Source organism: Hyla sarda, chromosome 3, assembly GCF_029499605.1.
Source record: "Hyla sarda isolate aHylSar1 chromosome 3, aHylSar1.hap1, whole genome shotgun sequence".
In the NCBI taxonomy this organism is placed as follows: Eukaryota; Metazoa; Chordata; class Amphibia; order Anura; family Hylidae; genus Hyla; species Hyla sarda.
The window spans coordinates 233097035-233114624 of NC_079191.1; the positions used below are offsets into that span (position 1 = coordinate 233097035).

At 41.4% G+C, this 17590-nt stretch overlaps 1 protein-coding gene across 1 annotated transcript in view; it reads right to left on the minus strand.

The window, feature by feature from the left end:
* The window catches only part of PREP (prolyl endopeptidase), a 182890-nt gene that overhangs the window by 142848 nt on the left and 22452 nt on the right, over positions 1-17590 (minus strand). Inside the window, exon 7 of the mRNA XM_056566220.1 lies at positions 5744-5849. Within this exon, the coding sequence (XP_056422195.1) occupies positions 5744-5849 (106 nt within the window). The remainder of the gene's footprint in view (positions 1-5743; positions 5850-17590) is intronic.

Here is a 17590-nt window from a genome sequence, read left to right on the forward strand (position 1 = left end):
AAAGGAAATCCCCATAGCAAACATATACTGTTCTGGACAGTTCCTAAAACGGACAGAGATGTCACCAGAGAGCACTGTGCTCATGATGTCAGCAGACAGCTCTGTGTTTCAAAACGATATGAATTTCCGCTGTAGTATTCAGCAGCTAATAAGAACAGGAAGGATTAAGATTTTTTAATTAAGTAATTTACAAATCTAATTTACAACTCTGTTTAACTTTCTGGCACCAGTTGATTCAAAATAAAAAAGTTTTTCACTTGAGTACCCCTTTAAGGACTTTGATGAATAAAGTGCAGATTCTCTGCCCCCATCATGACAGAATGAACTGGAGATGCATGAGTGGGGGATTTTAAATGGTGCAGAATAATGAACTATACAGGGTTAAAAATACACAGAATGCTGATTAATGTAGTGGTTTTTATTCTGAAAAGCTACAGATTTGTTCCACCGAATTAGAATAGGGCGAAACGTGGCCATACACCTTAGACTAATGTCGGCTGGACCTGCCACCTGGAGCGGGTTCAGTTGACTATCAAGAGTCAGGAGGTCACCATACAGCTTAAACAGACAAATGATGTGGCTGGAGAGAAGGGTTGGGCATGTTGGAATTATTCTGGGAGGGAATGACTGACTGCGGTTCCCCCTTCCTCCTCATGGTGGAAACATGAATGTTTGGCCATGCTGAATATTCATGTGTATGGGGAATTTAGGAGTGATACCTGAGATTTTTAAATGAATAGGGTAAGAATTAAAGGGGTTGTGCCATCTTGTAAAGTAATTACCTATTCACAGGACAGGGGATAACTAGCTGATCATGGGGGTCTGATGTTGGGGACACCAGTCTCCTGTAAAAGTGTGCCCCCTCCATTTATTCTCTATGGGAGCCACGAAAACAGCAGAATAAAGTCTACACTGTACATCATGTTTTGTAGCTTCTAACAGGCTCAATAAAAGTAATATTTTGTATAGTTGACATTTTTCAGACATATGTAGTTATTGTTTTACAGTACAGTACTGTACAAGCATTTGTGGCTTAGTGCATTTCATAACATGGACTTATTGAAGATTTTCAAGTTTAGACAAAGATCCCAAAATATATATGTCTTACAATAACCAAGTTCTAAGGAGCTGAAGTGTTCTTAACCCATATAGACAGTGATCTCATAACACAGTGAGACAGGGTGTTCATGGACCTCTGTGAATAAAGCAATGCTGTGTATACACAATTACCAGTGACAAATATATATATGTCCAAAAGGTGTAAAATAGGCTTCGAATGAGGCATGGAAAACAGAGCTAATAGGGAACTACCCTTATTACAACCGGAAGCGTATATAATAAATTGGATCCCATAAAGAAAACAGAATGACAATCAACATTGATATATACAAAAAGCAATAAGGGTATGTTCACACTGAGGAAATTCAATGAGGAAGTTCTACAGTGGATCTGTGTTGTTCACAATGCTTCAGAATCAGTATTTATGGTTGTGGCTGTTTACCATGGACCTAAGTGTCTCTCCACTGAAAAATGAACTTCTCTTGTGGATTTCACCAAAAGATTAAACTTGTTTCAATATAATTCTTAATTGCAAGTTCCGCTATGGAACTTTCTACATTTAAACTAAGCAGCAGAATTCCATTAAGATCAATGTGAGGTTGTTGCAAGTAGAAACCAGACAGAATTTCCTAAGTGTAAACAGTGCATAAGGAGGTCAGTAACTAACAAATCCTGACTCCACTGGACACATCCACATGCCCCTTCTCTCCCATCCCCTATCCAGAAACAAATGCTGCAAAGGATCAGCACGCTACACAGTAAAAATAGTATCCCCTGCGACAGGGTTACTTCCTCCCGCCCTGCCCGGCCCCTGGAAGTCCGGAGAGAACGGGAGGAAGACCGGAGGACGCGGCGGGGGACGGGGGAGTGCTGGGGACCAGCCCCGGTACTTACCTCGTCACTGAAGACCCGGAGACAGGTGAGTGGATCTTCGGCGACGTCACGGGACCTTTGCAGCAGTCCAGACCGCCGTAAAGCGGTCCATCTGGTCCCCTTACACTACAACTCCCAGCATGCCCAGACAGCCCTTGGTGTCCGGGCATGCTGGGAGTTGCAGTTTTGCAACATCTGGAGGTCCGCAGTTTTGGGACCACTGTGCCCTTCCAGATGTTGCAAAACTACACATACTCAGCATGCCCTTACTGTCCAGGCATGCTGGGAGTTGTAGTTCTGTAACATCTGGCCCTTCAGATGTTGCAGAACTACAACTCCCAGCATGCCTGGACAGTTTTGGCATACTGGGAGTTGTAGTTTTGCAACATCTGGAAGGGCACAGATTGGGAACCACTGTATTAGTGGTCTGCAAACTGTAGTCCTCCAGATGTTGCAATACTACAACTCCAAGCATACTGGGAGTTGTAGTTCGGCAACATCTGGCTCTAAAGATGTTGCCGAACTACTACTTCCAGCATGCCTGAGAATGTTTGGGAGTTGTAGTTTTGCAACAGCTGGAGGTCCCCCCCCCCCCCTGTGAATGTACAGGGTACATTCACATGGGCAGGGGGCTTACAGTGAGTATCAGGCTGCAAGTTCGAGATGCAGCAAATTTTGCGCGGCAGCTCAAACTCGCAGCGGGAAACTCGCTGTAATCCCCTGCCCGTGTGACTGTAGCCTAAAAACACTACACTAACACAAAATTAAATAAAAAGTAAAAAACACTACATATACACATCCCCCTACACATCCCCCTCCCCAATAAAAATGAAAAACGTCTGGTACGCCACTGTTTCCAAAATGTAGCCTCCAGCTTTTGCAAAACAACAACTCCCAGTATTGCCGGACAGCCGTTGACTGTCCAAGCATGCTGGGAGTTTTGCAACAGCTGGAGGCACCCTGTTTGGGAATCACTGGCGTAGAATACCCCTATGTCCACCCCTATGCAAATCCCTAATTCAAGCCTCAAATGCGCATGGCACTCTCACTTTGGAGCCCTGTCGTATTTCAAGGCAACAGTTTAGGGCCACATATGGGGTATCGCCGTACTCAGGAGAAATTGCCTAACAAATTTTGGGGGGCTTTTTCTCCTTTCACCCCTTATGAAAAGGTGAAGTTGGGGTCTACACCAGCATGTTAGTGTAAAAAAAGAAATTGTTTACACTAACATGCTGGTGTTGCCCTATACTTTTCATTTTGACAAGAGGTAAAAGGGAAAAAAGCCCCCCAAAATTTGTAATGCAATTTCTCCCGACTACGGAGATACCCCATATGTGGGCGCAAAGTGCTCTGGGGGCGCACAACAAGGCCCAGAAGGGAGAGTGCTACATGTACATTTGAGGTGATTTGCACAGGGGTGACTGATTGTTACAGCGGTTTTGACAAACGCAAAAAAAACAAAACCCCACATGTGACCCCATTTCGGAAACTACACCCCTCACGGAATGTAATAAGGGGTGCAGTGAGAATTTACCCCCCACTGGCGTCTGACAGATCTTTGGAACAGTGGGCTGTGAAAATTAAACATTTTGTACAGCCCATTGTTCCAAAGATCTGACAGACACCAGTGGGGGGGGGGGGGGAAATGCTCACTGTACCCCTTGTTTCGTTCCTCAAGGGGTCTAGTTTCCAAAATGGTATGCCATGTGGGGGTTATTTTGCTGTCCTGGCACCATAGGGGCTTCCTAAATGCGACATGCCCCCCGAGCAAAATTTGCTCTCAGCATTGTAGTTCGCCCGTAGTGCGCTTCAGGTCAACTTATGGGGTACCTCCATACTCAGAAGAGATGGGGTTACAAATTTTGGGGGGTATTTTCTGCTATTAACCCTTGGAAAAATGTGAAATTTGGGGGGGAAACACACATATTAGTGAATTTTTTTTTTTTTAAGTATGCAAAAGTCGTGAAACCCCTGCTGGGTATTAAGGCTCACTTTATTCCTTGTTACGTCCCTCAAGGGGTCTAGTTTCCAAAATGGTATGCCATGTGTTTTTTTTTGCTGTCCTGGCACAATAGGGGCTTCCTAAATGCGACATGCCCCTGAGCAAAATTTGCTCTCAAAAAGCCAAATATGACTCCTTCTCTTCTGAGCATTGTAGGTCGCTCGTAGTGCACTTCAGGTCAACTTATGGGGTACCTCCATACTCAGAAGAGATGGGCTTACAAATTTTGGGGGGGATTTTCTGCTATTAGCCCTTGCAAAAATGTGGAATTTGGGGAAAAACACATTTTTGTGAATTTTTTTAAATTTTTTTTTTACATATGCAAAAGTCGTGAAACACCTGTGGGGTATTAAGGCTCACTTTATTCCTTGTTACGTTCCTCAAGGGGTCTAGTTTCCAAAATGGTATGCCATGTGTTTTTTTATGCTGTTCTGGAACCATAGAGGCTTCCTAAATGTAAAATGCCCCCCAAAAACCATTTCAGAAAAACGTACTCTCCAAAATCCCATTATCGCTCCTTCGCTTCTGAGCCCTCTACTGCGTCCGCCGAACACTTTACAAAGACATATAAGGTATGTGCTTACTCGAGAGAAATTGGACTACAAATATAAGTATACATTTTCTCCTTTTACCCCTTGTAAAAATAAAAAAAAATTGGGTCTACAAGAACATGAGAGTGTAAAAAATGAAGATTGTGAACTTTCTCCTTCACTTTGCTGCTATTCCTGTGAAACACCTAAAGGGTTAAAATGCTGACTGAATTTCATTTTGAATACTCTGGGGGGTGCAGTTTTTATAATGGGGTCATTTGTGGGGTATTTCTAATATGAAGACCCTTCAAATCCACTTCAAACCTGAACTGGTCCCTGAAAAATTGTGAGTTTGGAAATTTTGTGAAAAATTGGAAAATTGCTGCTGAACTTTGAAGCCCTCTGGTGTCTTCCAAAAGTAAAAACACGTAAATTTTATGATGCAAACATAAAGTGGACATATTGGAAATGTGAATAAAAAAAAAAATTATTTGGAATATCCATTTTCCTTACAAGCAGAGAGCTTCAAAGTTAGAAAAATGCAAAATGTTCAAATTTTTCATCAAATTTTGGGATTTTTCACCAAGAAAGGATGCAAGTTACCACAAAATTTTACCACTAGTAGAATATGTCACGAAAAAACAATCTCGGAATCAGAATGATAACTAAAAGCATTCCAGAGTTATTAATGTTTAAAGTGACAGTCGTCAGATGTGCAAAAAAATGGCTGGGTCCTAAGGTGTAAAATGGCTGGGTCCTTAAGGGGTTAAATCAACTGGTGCCAGAAAGTTAAACCGAGTTGTAAATTACTTATATTTAAAAATCTTAACCCTTCCAGTACTTATCAGCTGCTATATGCTCCACAGGAAGTTCATTTCTTTTTTTGAATTTCCTTTCTGTCTGACCACAGTGCTCTCTGCTGACAACTCTGTCCATTTCAGGAATTGTCCTGAGAAGGATAGGTTTGCTGTGGGGATTTGCTCCTACACTGGACAGTTCTGGACAGTGGTGTCAGCAGAGAGCACTGTGGTCAGCCATAAAGGAAATTCAAAACGAAAAGAACTTCCTCTGGAGCAAACAGCAGCTGATAGGTAGTGAAAGGGTTAAGATTTTTAAATAGAAATAATTTACAATTCTGTTTAACTTTCTGGCACCAGTTGATAAAAAAAAAAAGTGTTTTCCAGTGTAGTACTGTTTTTAGCTGCAATTAAATGTATTATATTTAGTTTATTAAAACAACAACTAACCCTCAGAATATGTCTGAAAGAACAGTACTTACCAGTAATACCATTTGGTTGCTTGTGCAAATCACAATACCACAGGCGGTTAACTGGATCACAACCTTCTCGAATAGACAATAGTATGTACTGGCCATCATCTGAAACCTATAGGAATGGAAAATATATTTTGATGAGAATAGAAAAATTAACAAAATAAAATTAGCAATTTAATTGTAGAAATTATTCATAGTAATGTAAAGATTAACAAAGAATTTGTATGCATTCCCATGTACACTAGGAGGCCCCGCAGCACACATATATATGCTGGTTAGGCAGACTGCACCTTTACCAACCTTGGACAAAATTTGGAGAAAGAAACGTCCTGGCATTATTTATTTACAGTAATTATGAGACATATGTCAAAAGAGCCTATTCACAGTATGACAGATTATGTCGCTTTAGGAGAGATTAGTGGAATATATTTACACGAAGAGAAGGAGATGAATGCGTCCCAGTCTAGTTTTTTATTTCCTCTTTTCTTTAGGAGCATTTGCAAACATTTGACTATTTTGTATAGCTTTAGTTCTTAAGAACATTTTTATGAAAGACTCATTTAATTGTCTATACATGCTGTTTTTTTCATGCCAAGTGTAACCCAAGCGTTACATTATGTAGTCAACCCTGTTCCTGATACCGCACTAATACAAATAAGATGTAGCATCATTTTACGGAATCTCCTTGCTTATGTACGGTAAGCAATACAGAGTAATGTATATCAACTGCAACAATCAATAGATTCAAATAAATTCAGCAGGCATGTCCATCACCAATGAGAAATGGTCAATAATAGCACACGCATGGCCACATATGGTTGTGGGCTCATAATTATCAATATTATAAACAAGTGCACAATAAACCTCTAAAAGAGTATTCCTACCTCATACAGTGTGATGAAGTTACTAAGATATGCCACCACTTTATGGTCTGTTGTTCTTCCTGTTGATCCAGAGAATGAAGGGGGCAACAGCGCTTTGTTCAGTTTTTTTTTTTTCCTGCACAGCAATCTAACCAACCATAGATCTGTGCAGAAAGCTGCCCATCTTTTTGAAAAGTGCAGCACTCAAGTTCTTTGTAAAGTAGATGGCAAAGATGCCACTTTTAAGGAGGGAAAAAAAAAAAAAAAAAAAACGCAAAAAAGCCATAGCACTATAGCATCTTCATTCCTATGATTATCCCAGGTGTCAGACCCCTACTGATCAAAATGTGACAACATATTTTAGCAATATGCCAATATGCCATTAGTAGAGACCAGATATTTTGGGCCCTAACAACAAGGCTTTTTTTTCCCTCCAACTTTTAAATTTTTCCTTCGGAATATAATGGTTTGTTTTTTTGCAGGATAAGTTATATTTAAAAATGCCATAATTTCTGGGGTCCATATAATTTTTTGAAAGCCAAGAACAGCAACTAATGCACTGTTTGTGGGGTTTTTTTTGGACCATATTTTGCAGTATTTGAAGAGGACGTGTGGCACACCATAACATTGCATTTGTAATACTATTTATGAAAAGTATTTTATTAGGGTATAACAGCTTGGGCCCAACTCATCACTCTGGACCAAAAGCAGAAGAAACATCCAACAGGTGGTCTTTTTTCTGGTAAAAATGAAACTTTTTCTTTATTTTGTAGGTTTAACGATACACAATTTATGTAAGGAGTGATACCACTGGCAGGGGAGTGAGTGAGGGAGGTAAGTATTTCTTAAAAAAAAAAATTATGAGACAGTTTGGGCACGTTACTTGATTTTTTTTTTTTTTTTTTGCTGGATAACTAAATTTGATTTTTCTCAAAGGAACATAATTCTACAACCACAGTGAGAATAGCCATGACTCACATTAATAAAGAAGAAAAAAAATTACATAGCCTTTCCCATTTTGCACATTTAAAACAAAACAGTCACATAAAAATGGCTTGGCATAATCCAATCTTACAGCAGTACTGCAGCCTTAGACAACTTACCCCCTATCTGCAGCATAGGGGATAAGAGTCTGATCGCGGGGGGTCAGACCGCTGGGACACCCACGATCTCCTGTATGGGCACCCGGAACTGCCGCGGCTCTGCACAGCTAATGCTTGTGTTGTCGACCTCACCAAGAGGTCGACAGACACACCCCTCCATTCAGCTCTATGGAAGAGGCAGGGATGCACAAACGCTGCATCTCGGCCTCTACCATAGAGATACATTGATGGGGCGTGGCGGACAGCCCCCATACAGGAGATTGCAACGGTTTCAGCGTTCGGACTTATCCCCTATCCTGCGGAAAGGGGATAATTTGTCTAAGGCTGCAGTACTCCTTTAAGTAATAATACAATAAGAAACTATAACCTATGCACCTTGTATCTTCGTTAGATCTACTTGACAACTTAAATATGAAATAAAGGTCCTGTGTTTGGCTTGGCGAGATAGTATGCCTCCAAGATGTTAGTGTACTGATGTTATATAGGCTTTAAAACTGGCAAAAAAAACTGTATTTCAGCTATAAAGAAAACAGAAAAGTACACAAAGAATTTATGATGAAGGTAATGTAACCTTGCAGTATAGAAGCCTGGGCTTGAGCAGGAGCAAGCCAGAAATTCTGAATCTCCCAGACATACATAAGCATTTGGAGTAAGATTTCACAAGCTATGCCTGAACATGAATAATTCCAATTTCCCAAGAGTGAGAGGACTTTTTTTTTTTATCTGTCTGATAGATAAAGGTAGGTAGCATTCATCTGAAGATTTCATAAGAAGCAATGAATGCTGCATATATCTCTGCAACAAAAAATGTAGAGCAGGCAGGTGGATTATTTTTTACCTGCTATAAATGATTTCAGTGCCTCAGGATTTCTAAACGGGATAAAGATATACTAGTGCTAGTGCTAGTACTAGGTCAAAATTATGTTGGTATCTCCCAGAGGATGTCACTTGGTAAAGGACAATTAGGAAAATATTCACATCCTTATATGCCAAATGCATTGGGAATTCTATAAAGTTGAAAAAAATTGGTCCAGAACCCAGACTAGACACAATTTTCTTAAATATCTTAATATACCTTTAGAAAGCAGAGCTAACACAGCACACCAACCAGGAAAGCGGCTGTACAGATGAATGTTCTACCCTCGCATCACCATTGATATAAGCACTGTAAACTATAAATCGAGGAAATATAGGTTTTACAGTAAAGAAATTACATTGAACAAAATAAATAAAACAGATTACACAAAATAAAACAGATTACACAGACCATAAGCAAATTATACAAAACACAATTTCAAGCTCCCTCTGCTGGACACACAAACATACTGTAAGCTGTTTTACAGAGGTGTAGTAAACAGATTCCAGAGAAACCAAACTACAGCAAAAGTATGTACCTACAGGTGAGTAATATGAAAACTATTGAAGACATAAAAATAAACATCCCTTACCCCCTTAAAGGAGATATCCAGTGCTGAAAAACATATCCCCTATCCTAAGGATAGGGGATAAGTGTCAGATCACTGGGGGTCCGACCGCTGGGGCCCCCCGCGATCTCCTGTATGGGGCCCCGGGAATGGGCGTGTTGACCACCGCACGAAGCGGAGGCTGACACGCCCCCTCAATACAACTCTATGGCAGAGCCGGAGCGCTGCCTTTGGCAATCTCCAGCTCTGCCATAGCAATGTATTGAGGGGGCGTGTCAGCTGCCGCTTCATGCGGTGGTCAATACCCACTATCTGGCCAGCGAGCCGGGGCCCCATACAGGAGATTGTGGGGGGCCCCAGTGATCGGACCCCCTGCGATCTGAAACTTATCCCCCATGTATGTTCCAGAGGAAGCTCTTTTCTTTTTGAATTTCCTTTCTGTCAGACCACAGTGCTCTCTGCTGACACCTCTGTCCATTTTAGGAATAGTCCGGAGCAGGATAGGTTTGCTATGGGGATTTGGCCAGTTCCTATAATGGACAGAGTTGTCAGCAGAGACATTTTTAATAGAAGTAATTTACATATCTGTTTAACTTTCTGGCACCAGTTGATTTAAAAAAAAATGTTTTCCAGTGGAGTACCCCTTTAAGGACCAGAGCATTTTTTGCACATCTGATCACTGTCACTTTAAGCATTAATAACTCTGGGATGCCTTTATTTATGAATTTTATTCAGAGACAGTTTTTTCGTGACATTTTTTACTTTAACATAGTGGAAAATTTTCGTTGATACATGCATCATTTCTTAGAAAAGGAAAAAAAAATTTCATGAAAAATGTGAAAATGTTGCATTTATCAATATTTTAAGCTCTATGCTTGTAAGTAGAGATGAGCAAACTTCTGAAATATTTGATTCGGCCGATTCGCCGAATTTTTGGAAAAAATTAGGTTTGGTCCTAATTTATTTGCGGTGAATCTATTAAAAACGGCTATTTCTGGCCTACAGAGAGCCTCAATAGGGGTGTAGAAAAGCTTGCTTTGTTCTAACAGGCATAGGGAGTGTGCTGTGTTAGGGAAATACTACTGTTATTCAGTATGACATGCAGATTACAGGCATCGCTATTAGAATCACTGCGGCAGAGCGTCTGAATGAGGCAGCAAGGAGACCATATGGCATCAAAATTGGAATAAATAGATTTGTTTATGTAATTTTTATTTAATTTGAATTTACTTACATTTTTTTTTGAGTATGCATTCTGGTGAGCATCAAGCTGGCAGTTCGCCGTGAGGCAAGCTACCACCTGTTCCAGCCCCTGCCTCTCACCAGCCTTGAGTTGGCGGCAACATGAGAAGACCATATAGTGGCTGAATGGCACAACTTGGAGTTTGCAGCTGCATGAGGAGACCATTTAATGTCTGAATGGCACAGCCTGGAGGTGGCTGAAGCATGAGGATACAATATAGTGGCTGAATGGCACAGCCTGGAGGTGGTGAAGCATGAGGAGACCATATAGTGGCTGAATTGCACCACCTGAAGGTGGCTGAAGCATGAGAAGACCATATAGTGGCTGAATGGCACCACCTGGATGTGGCTGAAGCATGAGGAGACCATATAGTGGCTGAGGCACAGCCTGGAGTTGGTAGCAGCAGTATCAGGAGTCCTGAAAGTGACCCGGTTACAGAGTAGGGCAGTGGGTGGCAATACCAGTACCCAATGATGAAGGTGAATGAAAGAAGGAGAAGTTGGCATCAGGCGAGTGGAAGGATCAAAATAGTAGCTGAGGCAGGTAGGCAGAAGAAAACGGTCTTTTTTGTCAAAGTATTGGTGTGCACAAGTAAGTATTGAGGATATGCATTACGTAAGACTAGAGGTCTTTGCATCGCATAAATACTTGGTGGTATTGGTGGCACATGGTGTTTGTTTATTGATTTTTTACACACCTTTCCTTTTGTTAAATTAAAAAAAAAAAAAAATTGGGTCCATATATTTTATCCTAAGAAAAGGCTGTCTCAGGTGGAAGGGAACAGGTGTGTTACTCGTCCTAAAAAGGGTGGCCCCACACAAAAACCTCTCCCTATTTCAACCTAAAAATACTGCCATTGCCGATGGTTTTTAGTTGGAAATAGGGGGAGGTTCCTGTGTACTTGCCAAGAAGGGAATTAATAGTGCGAGAGTAGGGCCTTACAGGGGAAGTTTTTACCCACACCTGTTACAATGGACCATGTTTTTCCCTTCCTCCTTTTAGAGGTCTTTGCATAGCATAAATACTTGGTGGCATTGGTGGCGCATGGTGTTTTTTGCACACCTTTACTTTTGTTAGATTAAAAAAAATGTTTGGGTCCATATATTTTATCCTAAGAAAAGTTATGTTACGTAATGCATATCCTCAATACTTACTTGTGGTCTAAATGCAGAGGAATTTCTGAAGCTGGGGACCAGCACCTTAATTATATTTTGCAGTATCCATGGCAGCACAACGAGAGAGCCTGGAGGTGGTAGCATCAGCATGAGGAGACCATAGAGCAGCACAATGACAGAGGCTGGAGGTGGAGCAGCAGCAGCATGAGGGCCATGCCAACTGAGGGTTGAATCTGAGGAACCCACCGACTGTTAACTGGGGGTGTCAGATGTCACTTGGGATGAAGTGGATGACCGACTGAACCGATCAATCACAGTTGCTGGGTTGCTGGTCAAGACACGACTGCTAGCTAACACAGGAGCTCAGAACAATCGTTGCGACTCCGGCTGTCACATGCCCCTACTCTGCTCCGACCTCTGATTGCGCCTGATGAAATGAGGCCTCTGCCACTCCTCTGTGCATGTCCTGGCACTACTCTGCCTGACATACTTATTGCGTATATGAGGGGAGTACAATATGCGTCACTATGCTTAAAACAGTATTTGTCTAGAACAGCAGCAGGTGTGTACTATTGGCTGGGTCCTCTAGGCCCTTGACAGATTAACAGGTACAAAATAGTACACTACTTAGATGTAGGTATGTGGTATGCACTTATAAGGGCAGAAAAATGCGCTACAGTAGGCTTAAAAATACGTATTTTTGCACAACACCAGCAGTACACAACAGTGCTGCAGCACACAGTCACTGTGTACTAAACCCAAAATTGCACTCTCTCACAGACTATTAGGAATGGACTACTACCGTCTACTGACTAGTATAACCAGCAGATGATTTGTTGTGGAACAAGGACACAGATTTATGCTGAAAAGTTATTCGTGCCTCCTCTGCTAAGGTTTATGAAGTTGAAATGTATGAGGCAACACAGAGCTCTCTGCCCCTCTCTGTAATACAATGCTGTAGAAAGTGCTGTTGAAAGTAAAAATCCTTTTCATTGAAAAAAAAGCACTGCTCTCTGTCCACCAGAACGCTGATGTGACTAGGAGGTGAAACGCTGCTGAAAAAAGCTTTTCTGTGTAGCGCGCACACACACAGGCTGAGGTCCGTCCTATCTCTCTGCAGTGTAATGAATGAAGTGACTAGCCGGAACATGGCTACCAATTATATAGGGCTGTGGCGATATCGCGGCGATATTCGCATTCGTGGCGAATCGAATTTTTCATGAAATACGTAAAAAATTCGGATTCGTCAGCTTCGATTTGCTCATCTCTACTTTTAAGGAAAATAGACATACCATATAAATTACATATTGATTCACATATACGATGTGTCTACTTTATGTTTGCATCATAAAGTTAACATGTTCTTACTTTTTGAAGACATCAAAGGGCTTCAAAGTTTAGCAGCAATTTTCAAATTTTTCACTAAATTTTCAAAATCTGAATTTTTCAGGGACCAGTTCAGTTTGAAGTGGATTTGAGGGGACTTCAGATTAGAAATACCCCATAATTGACCCCATTATAAAAACTGCACCCCTCAAAGTATTCAAAATTACATTCAGAAAGTTTGTTAACCCTTTAGGTGTTTCACAGGAATAGTAGAAACAGTGAAGGAGAAAATTCTAAATCTTCATTTTTTACACTCACATGTTCCTGTAGACCCATTTTCTGAATTTTTACAAGGGGTAAAAAGGAGAAAAATGCCCCCAAAATTTGTAACCCAATTTCTTTCGAGTAAGGAAATACCTCATATGTGGATGAAAAGTGCTCTGCGTGTGCACTACAAGGCTCAGAAGGGAAGGAGCGACAATGGGATTTTGGAGAGTGAATTTTGCTGAAATGGTTTCTTGGGGCATATCGCATTTAGGAAGCCCCTATGGTGCCAGAACAGCAAAAAAAAAAAAAAAAAAAAAAAAAAAAAAACATGGCATACTATTTTGGAAACTATACCCCTCAAGGCACGTAACAAGGGGTACAGTGAGCCTTAACACCCAACAGGTGTTTGACGACTTTCCGTTAAAGTCGGATGTGTAAATTACATTTTTTTAGCACTAAAATGCAGTTTTTTTCCCCCCAAATTTACCATTTATACAAGAGGTAATAGGAGAGAATGCCCCCCAAAATGTGTAACCCCCATTTCTTCTGAGTATGGAAATACCCCACGTGTGGACGTTAAGTGCTCTGCATGCGCACTACAGTGCTCAGAAGAGAAGGAGCCACATTTGACTTTTGGAGAGCAAATTTAGCCGAAATGGTTTTTGGGAAGAGGTCACATTTAGGAAGCTCCTATGGTGCCAGAAAAGCAAAAAAATGAAAACACATGGCACACTATTTGGGAAACACCACCACTCAAGGAACATAACAAGGAGTACAGTGAGCCTTCACATCCCACAGGTATTCTGTTCACAAAAATGCTGGTGTTACCCCAAATTTTTTTATTTTCACAATGGGCAATAGAAGAAAAAGCCCCCCAAAAATTTAACACCATTTCTTTTGAGCATGGCAATACCCCATATGTTGATGTAAAGTGCTCTGCGGGCACACTACAGGGCTCAGAAGAGAAGGAGCACCATTGGCTTTATGGAAAAATAATTTGGTTGGAATGGAAGTCGGGGGCGATGTGCGTTTACAAAGCCCCTGTGCCACCAGAACAGTGGACCCCCCACATGTGACCCTATTTCATGAAATATAACAATGGGTGCAGTGAGCATTTACTCCCCACTGGTGTTTGACAAACCTTTGGAAAAGTGGGCTGTGCAAATGAAAAATAATATTTTTCATTTTCATGGACCACTGTTCAAAAAGTCAGACAACTGTGGGGTGTAAATGCTCACTGCACCCCCTTACATTCCGTGAGGGGTGTAGTTTTCAAAATGGGGTCACAAGTGGGGGGGACCACTGTTCTGGCACCATGGGGGCTTTGTAAACGCACATGGCCTTCAATTCCAGCCAAATTCTCTCTCCAAAAGCCCAATGGCGGCCCTTCTCTTCTAAGCCCTGTAGTGCAACCGCAGAGCACTTCACGTCCACATGAGATATTTCCATACTCAGAAGAAATGGTGTAACAAATTTTGGTGGGCTTTTTTCCGATTACCCCTTGTGAAGATGAAAAATTTGGGGTAACACCAGCATTTTAGTGAAAAAAAAATGTAATTCTCATGTCCAACTTTAACGAAAATTCATCAAACACCAGTGGGGTGTTAAGGCTCACTATACCCCTTGTCATGTTCCGTGAGGGGTGTTATTTCCAAAATGGGGCGACATGTGGGTGTTTTTATTTTTTTATTTTTATTTTTTTGTGTTTATGTCCGAACTGCTGTAAATAGCAGTCACCTCCGTGCAAATCACCTCAAATGTACATGGTGCGCTCACACTCCTGAGGCTTGTTGTGCGGCCGCAAAGCATTTTAAGTCCACATAATGGGTATTTCTGTACTCCGGAGAAATTGCGTTACAAATTTTGAGTGTCTTTTTTTCCTTTTACCTCTTGTGAAAATTAAAAGTATGGGGCAACACCAGCATGTTCTTGTAAAAAAATTACTTTTAAAAAAAAAAAAATAACATGCTGGTGTAGACCCCAACTTTACCTTTTTTATAAGGGGTAAAAAGGAGAAAAAGCCCCCCAAAATTTGTTAGGCAATTTTTCCTGAGTACCTAAATACCCCATATGTGGCACTAAACTGTTGCCTTGTAATAAGACAGGGCTCCTAAGTGAGAGAACACCATGCACATTTGAAGCCTAAATTAGGGATTTGCATAGGGTTAGACCCGGATTCAAGAATTAAACTTGCCTCCGATATTAAAATTACCCTACGGCAGTGTTTCCCAAGTGTTTGCCTCCAGCTGTTGCAAAACTCCTGGCATGCCTGGGCAGTCAATGGCTATCTGGCAATACTGGAAGTTGTAGTTTTGCAACAGCTGGAGGCTCCGTTTTGGAAACAGTGGCGTACAAGACGTTTTTCATTTTTATTGGGGGCGGGGGATTAACTGTGTAGGGGTGTGTATATGTAGTGTTTTACTTTTTATTTTGTGTAGTGTCGTGTTTTTAGGGTACATTCACACGGGCAGGAGTTCACCGTGAGTTTCCCACTGGGAGTTTGATATGCAGCAGAAAATTTGATGCATCTCAAACTTGCTTTGGCTGTCCGTGCATGCTGGAAGATGTAGTTATGCAACAGCTGGATGCACACTGGTTGCAAATCACAGAGTTTGTTACTTATCTCAGTGTTTCGCAACCAGCTGTTGCAAAACTACAACGCCCAGCATGTACAGTCTATCAGGGCATGCTGGGAGTTGTAGTTTGCAACAGCTGGAGGCACACTAATTGCGGAACACTGAGTTAGGTAACAAACTCTCAGTGTGACAGCCAAAAGCACAATACTACAACTCCCAGCATGCCCTTCGGCTGTCCGTACATGCAACAGTTGGAGGCCTACTTTTTCATAGAAAAAATAGGTCTCAAGCTGTTGCATAACTACAACCCCCAGCATGCACAAACTACCAAAGGGCATGCTGGGAGTTATAGTTGGGCCTTCTGCTATTGCATAACAACAACTCCCAGCATGCCCTTTTGTACATGCTGGGAGTTGCTGCTATGCAACAACAGGAGGCAGCCTTACCTCCTGCTTCTGCAATGGGATCCTCCTTATCGCCACCGCTGGAACTGGGGCCCAGATTCTGCCACAGACGGAATGCAATATTTTCAAATCAACTAATGGCAGAAAGTTAAACAGATTTGTACATTACTTCTATTTAAAAGTCAAATCTTCTAGTACTTATTAACTGCTGCTGCTGTACTTATTAACTGCTGTATGTAGTTCTTTTTAGTGTGACTACAGTGCTCTCTGCTGACTGAAGAGCATGAGCAAATATTCCAATAGTTCCTGATAAGGACCAAGGTGTCAAGGTTTCAGCAGAGTACATTGTTGTCAGACTTGAAAGACTACATCATTTCCTCTGGAGCATACAGCATCTGATGGTACTGAAAGGCTTGAAGATTTTAGCTTAAAATTGTACTGAAAGGCTTAGAAGTAATTTACAAATCTGTTTAACTTTCTGTGACACCAGTTTATTAGATTTTTTTCCCCTTTGGAGTACCCTTTTATGTCTGCAGAATATTGACCTGGGGGGTAATAACGAAAAATCAGGTTGCATTTTTTAATGCTTCCAAAATAGTATGCTGTCTGTTAAATGACGGCTGTCCCGCTGAGCTGCCGGGACAAATTTACGTTTAGATGCTGCAATCTACTTTGATCTCAGCGTCTAAAGGGTTAATGCCGGGCATAGGCCCGATAGGCTGTGTCCGGCATTAGCCCTGGGTCCTAGCTGCTGATAGCAGTCGGGACCCACAGGGGTTGTTCCAACCCCAATAACGGGACCAGAGCATACAGGTACACCCTTGGTCCTAAAGTACAAGGACGCAAGGGCATACCTGTACGCCCTTGGTCCCCAACAGGTTAAAGAAACTGCAGTAGTGATGTCAGTGTGCTCCTGGAGCTCCACCCGCCCATGTACCAAGCCTGCCACCCAAATGAGGAGGATAATGGGCAAACAGGTCCATGGATTGGGGATAGGCAAGTATCATTATCAGTGTCAGCTGCACTACCAGCCTGTACCAACAGGTTAGTGCATGTGACACTGATGACAGATTCCCTATAAAATAGCCCTATACTGACCCCCATATCTTTCTTATTTTTCCATATATTGGGCTGTAGGAGGGCTCATTTTTGCCCTGCGATCTGCAGTTTCTAAGCAATACCACTTCCTTGTATGTGTGACTTTTTAATCACTTTTTATTTTATTTTTTAAATGATGTGACCAAAAAGCAGGAATTTAGTTTTTTGCTTTAAACATTTACACAGTTCAAAGAACAGGACCATTAACATTATATTTTAATAGCTTGCATATTTTAATGGGGGAGGGGCTTATTCACATTTTTTTTAATATTTATTTTAAAAACGTTATGTCGTCCCCATAGGGGACTTTTATAGCAGTCATTAGATTGCTAATACAGTTCAGTGCTATGCAATCAGTATTATCAGCACATAAGTATTATCTGCAATCTGCTAGAAGGCAGACCAGAAAAGAAGACTACAGCAGAGCACGGAAA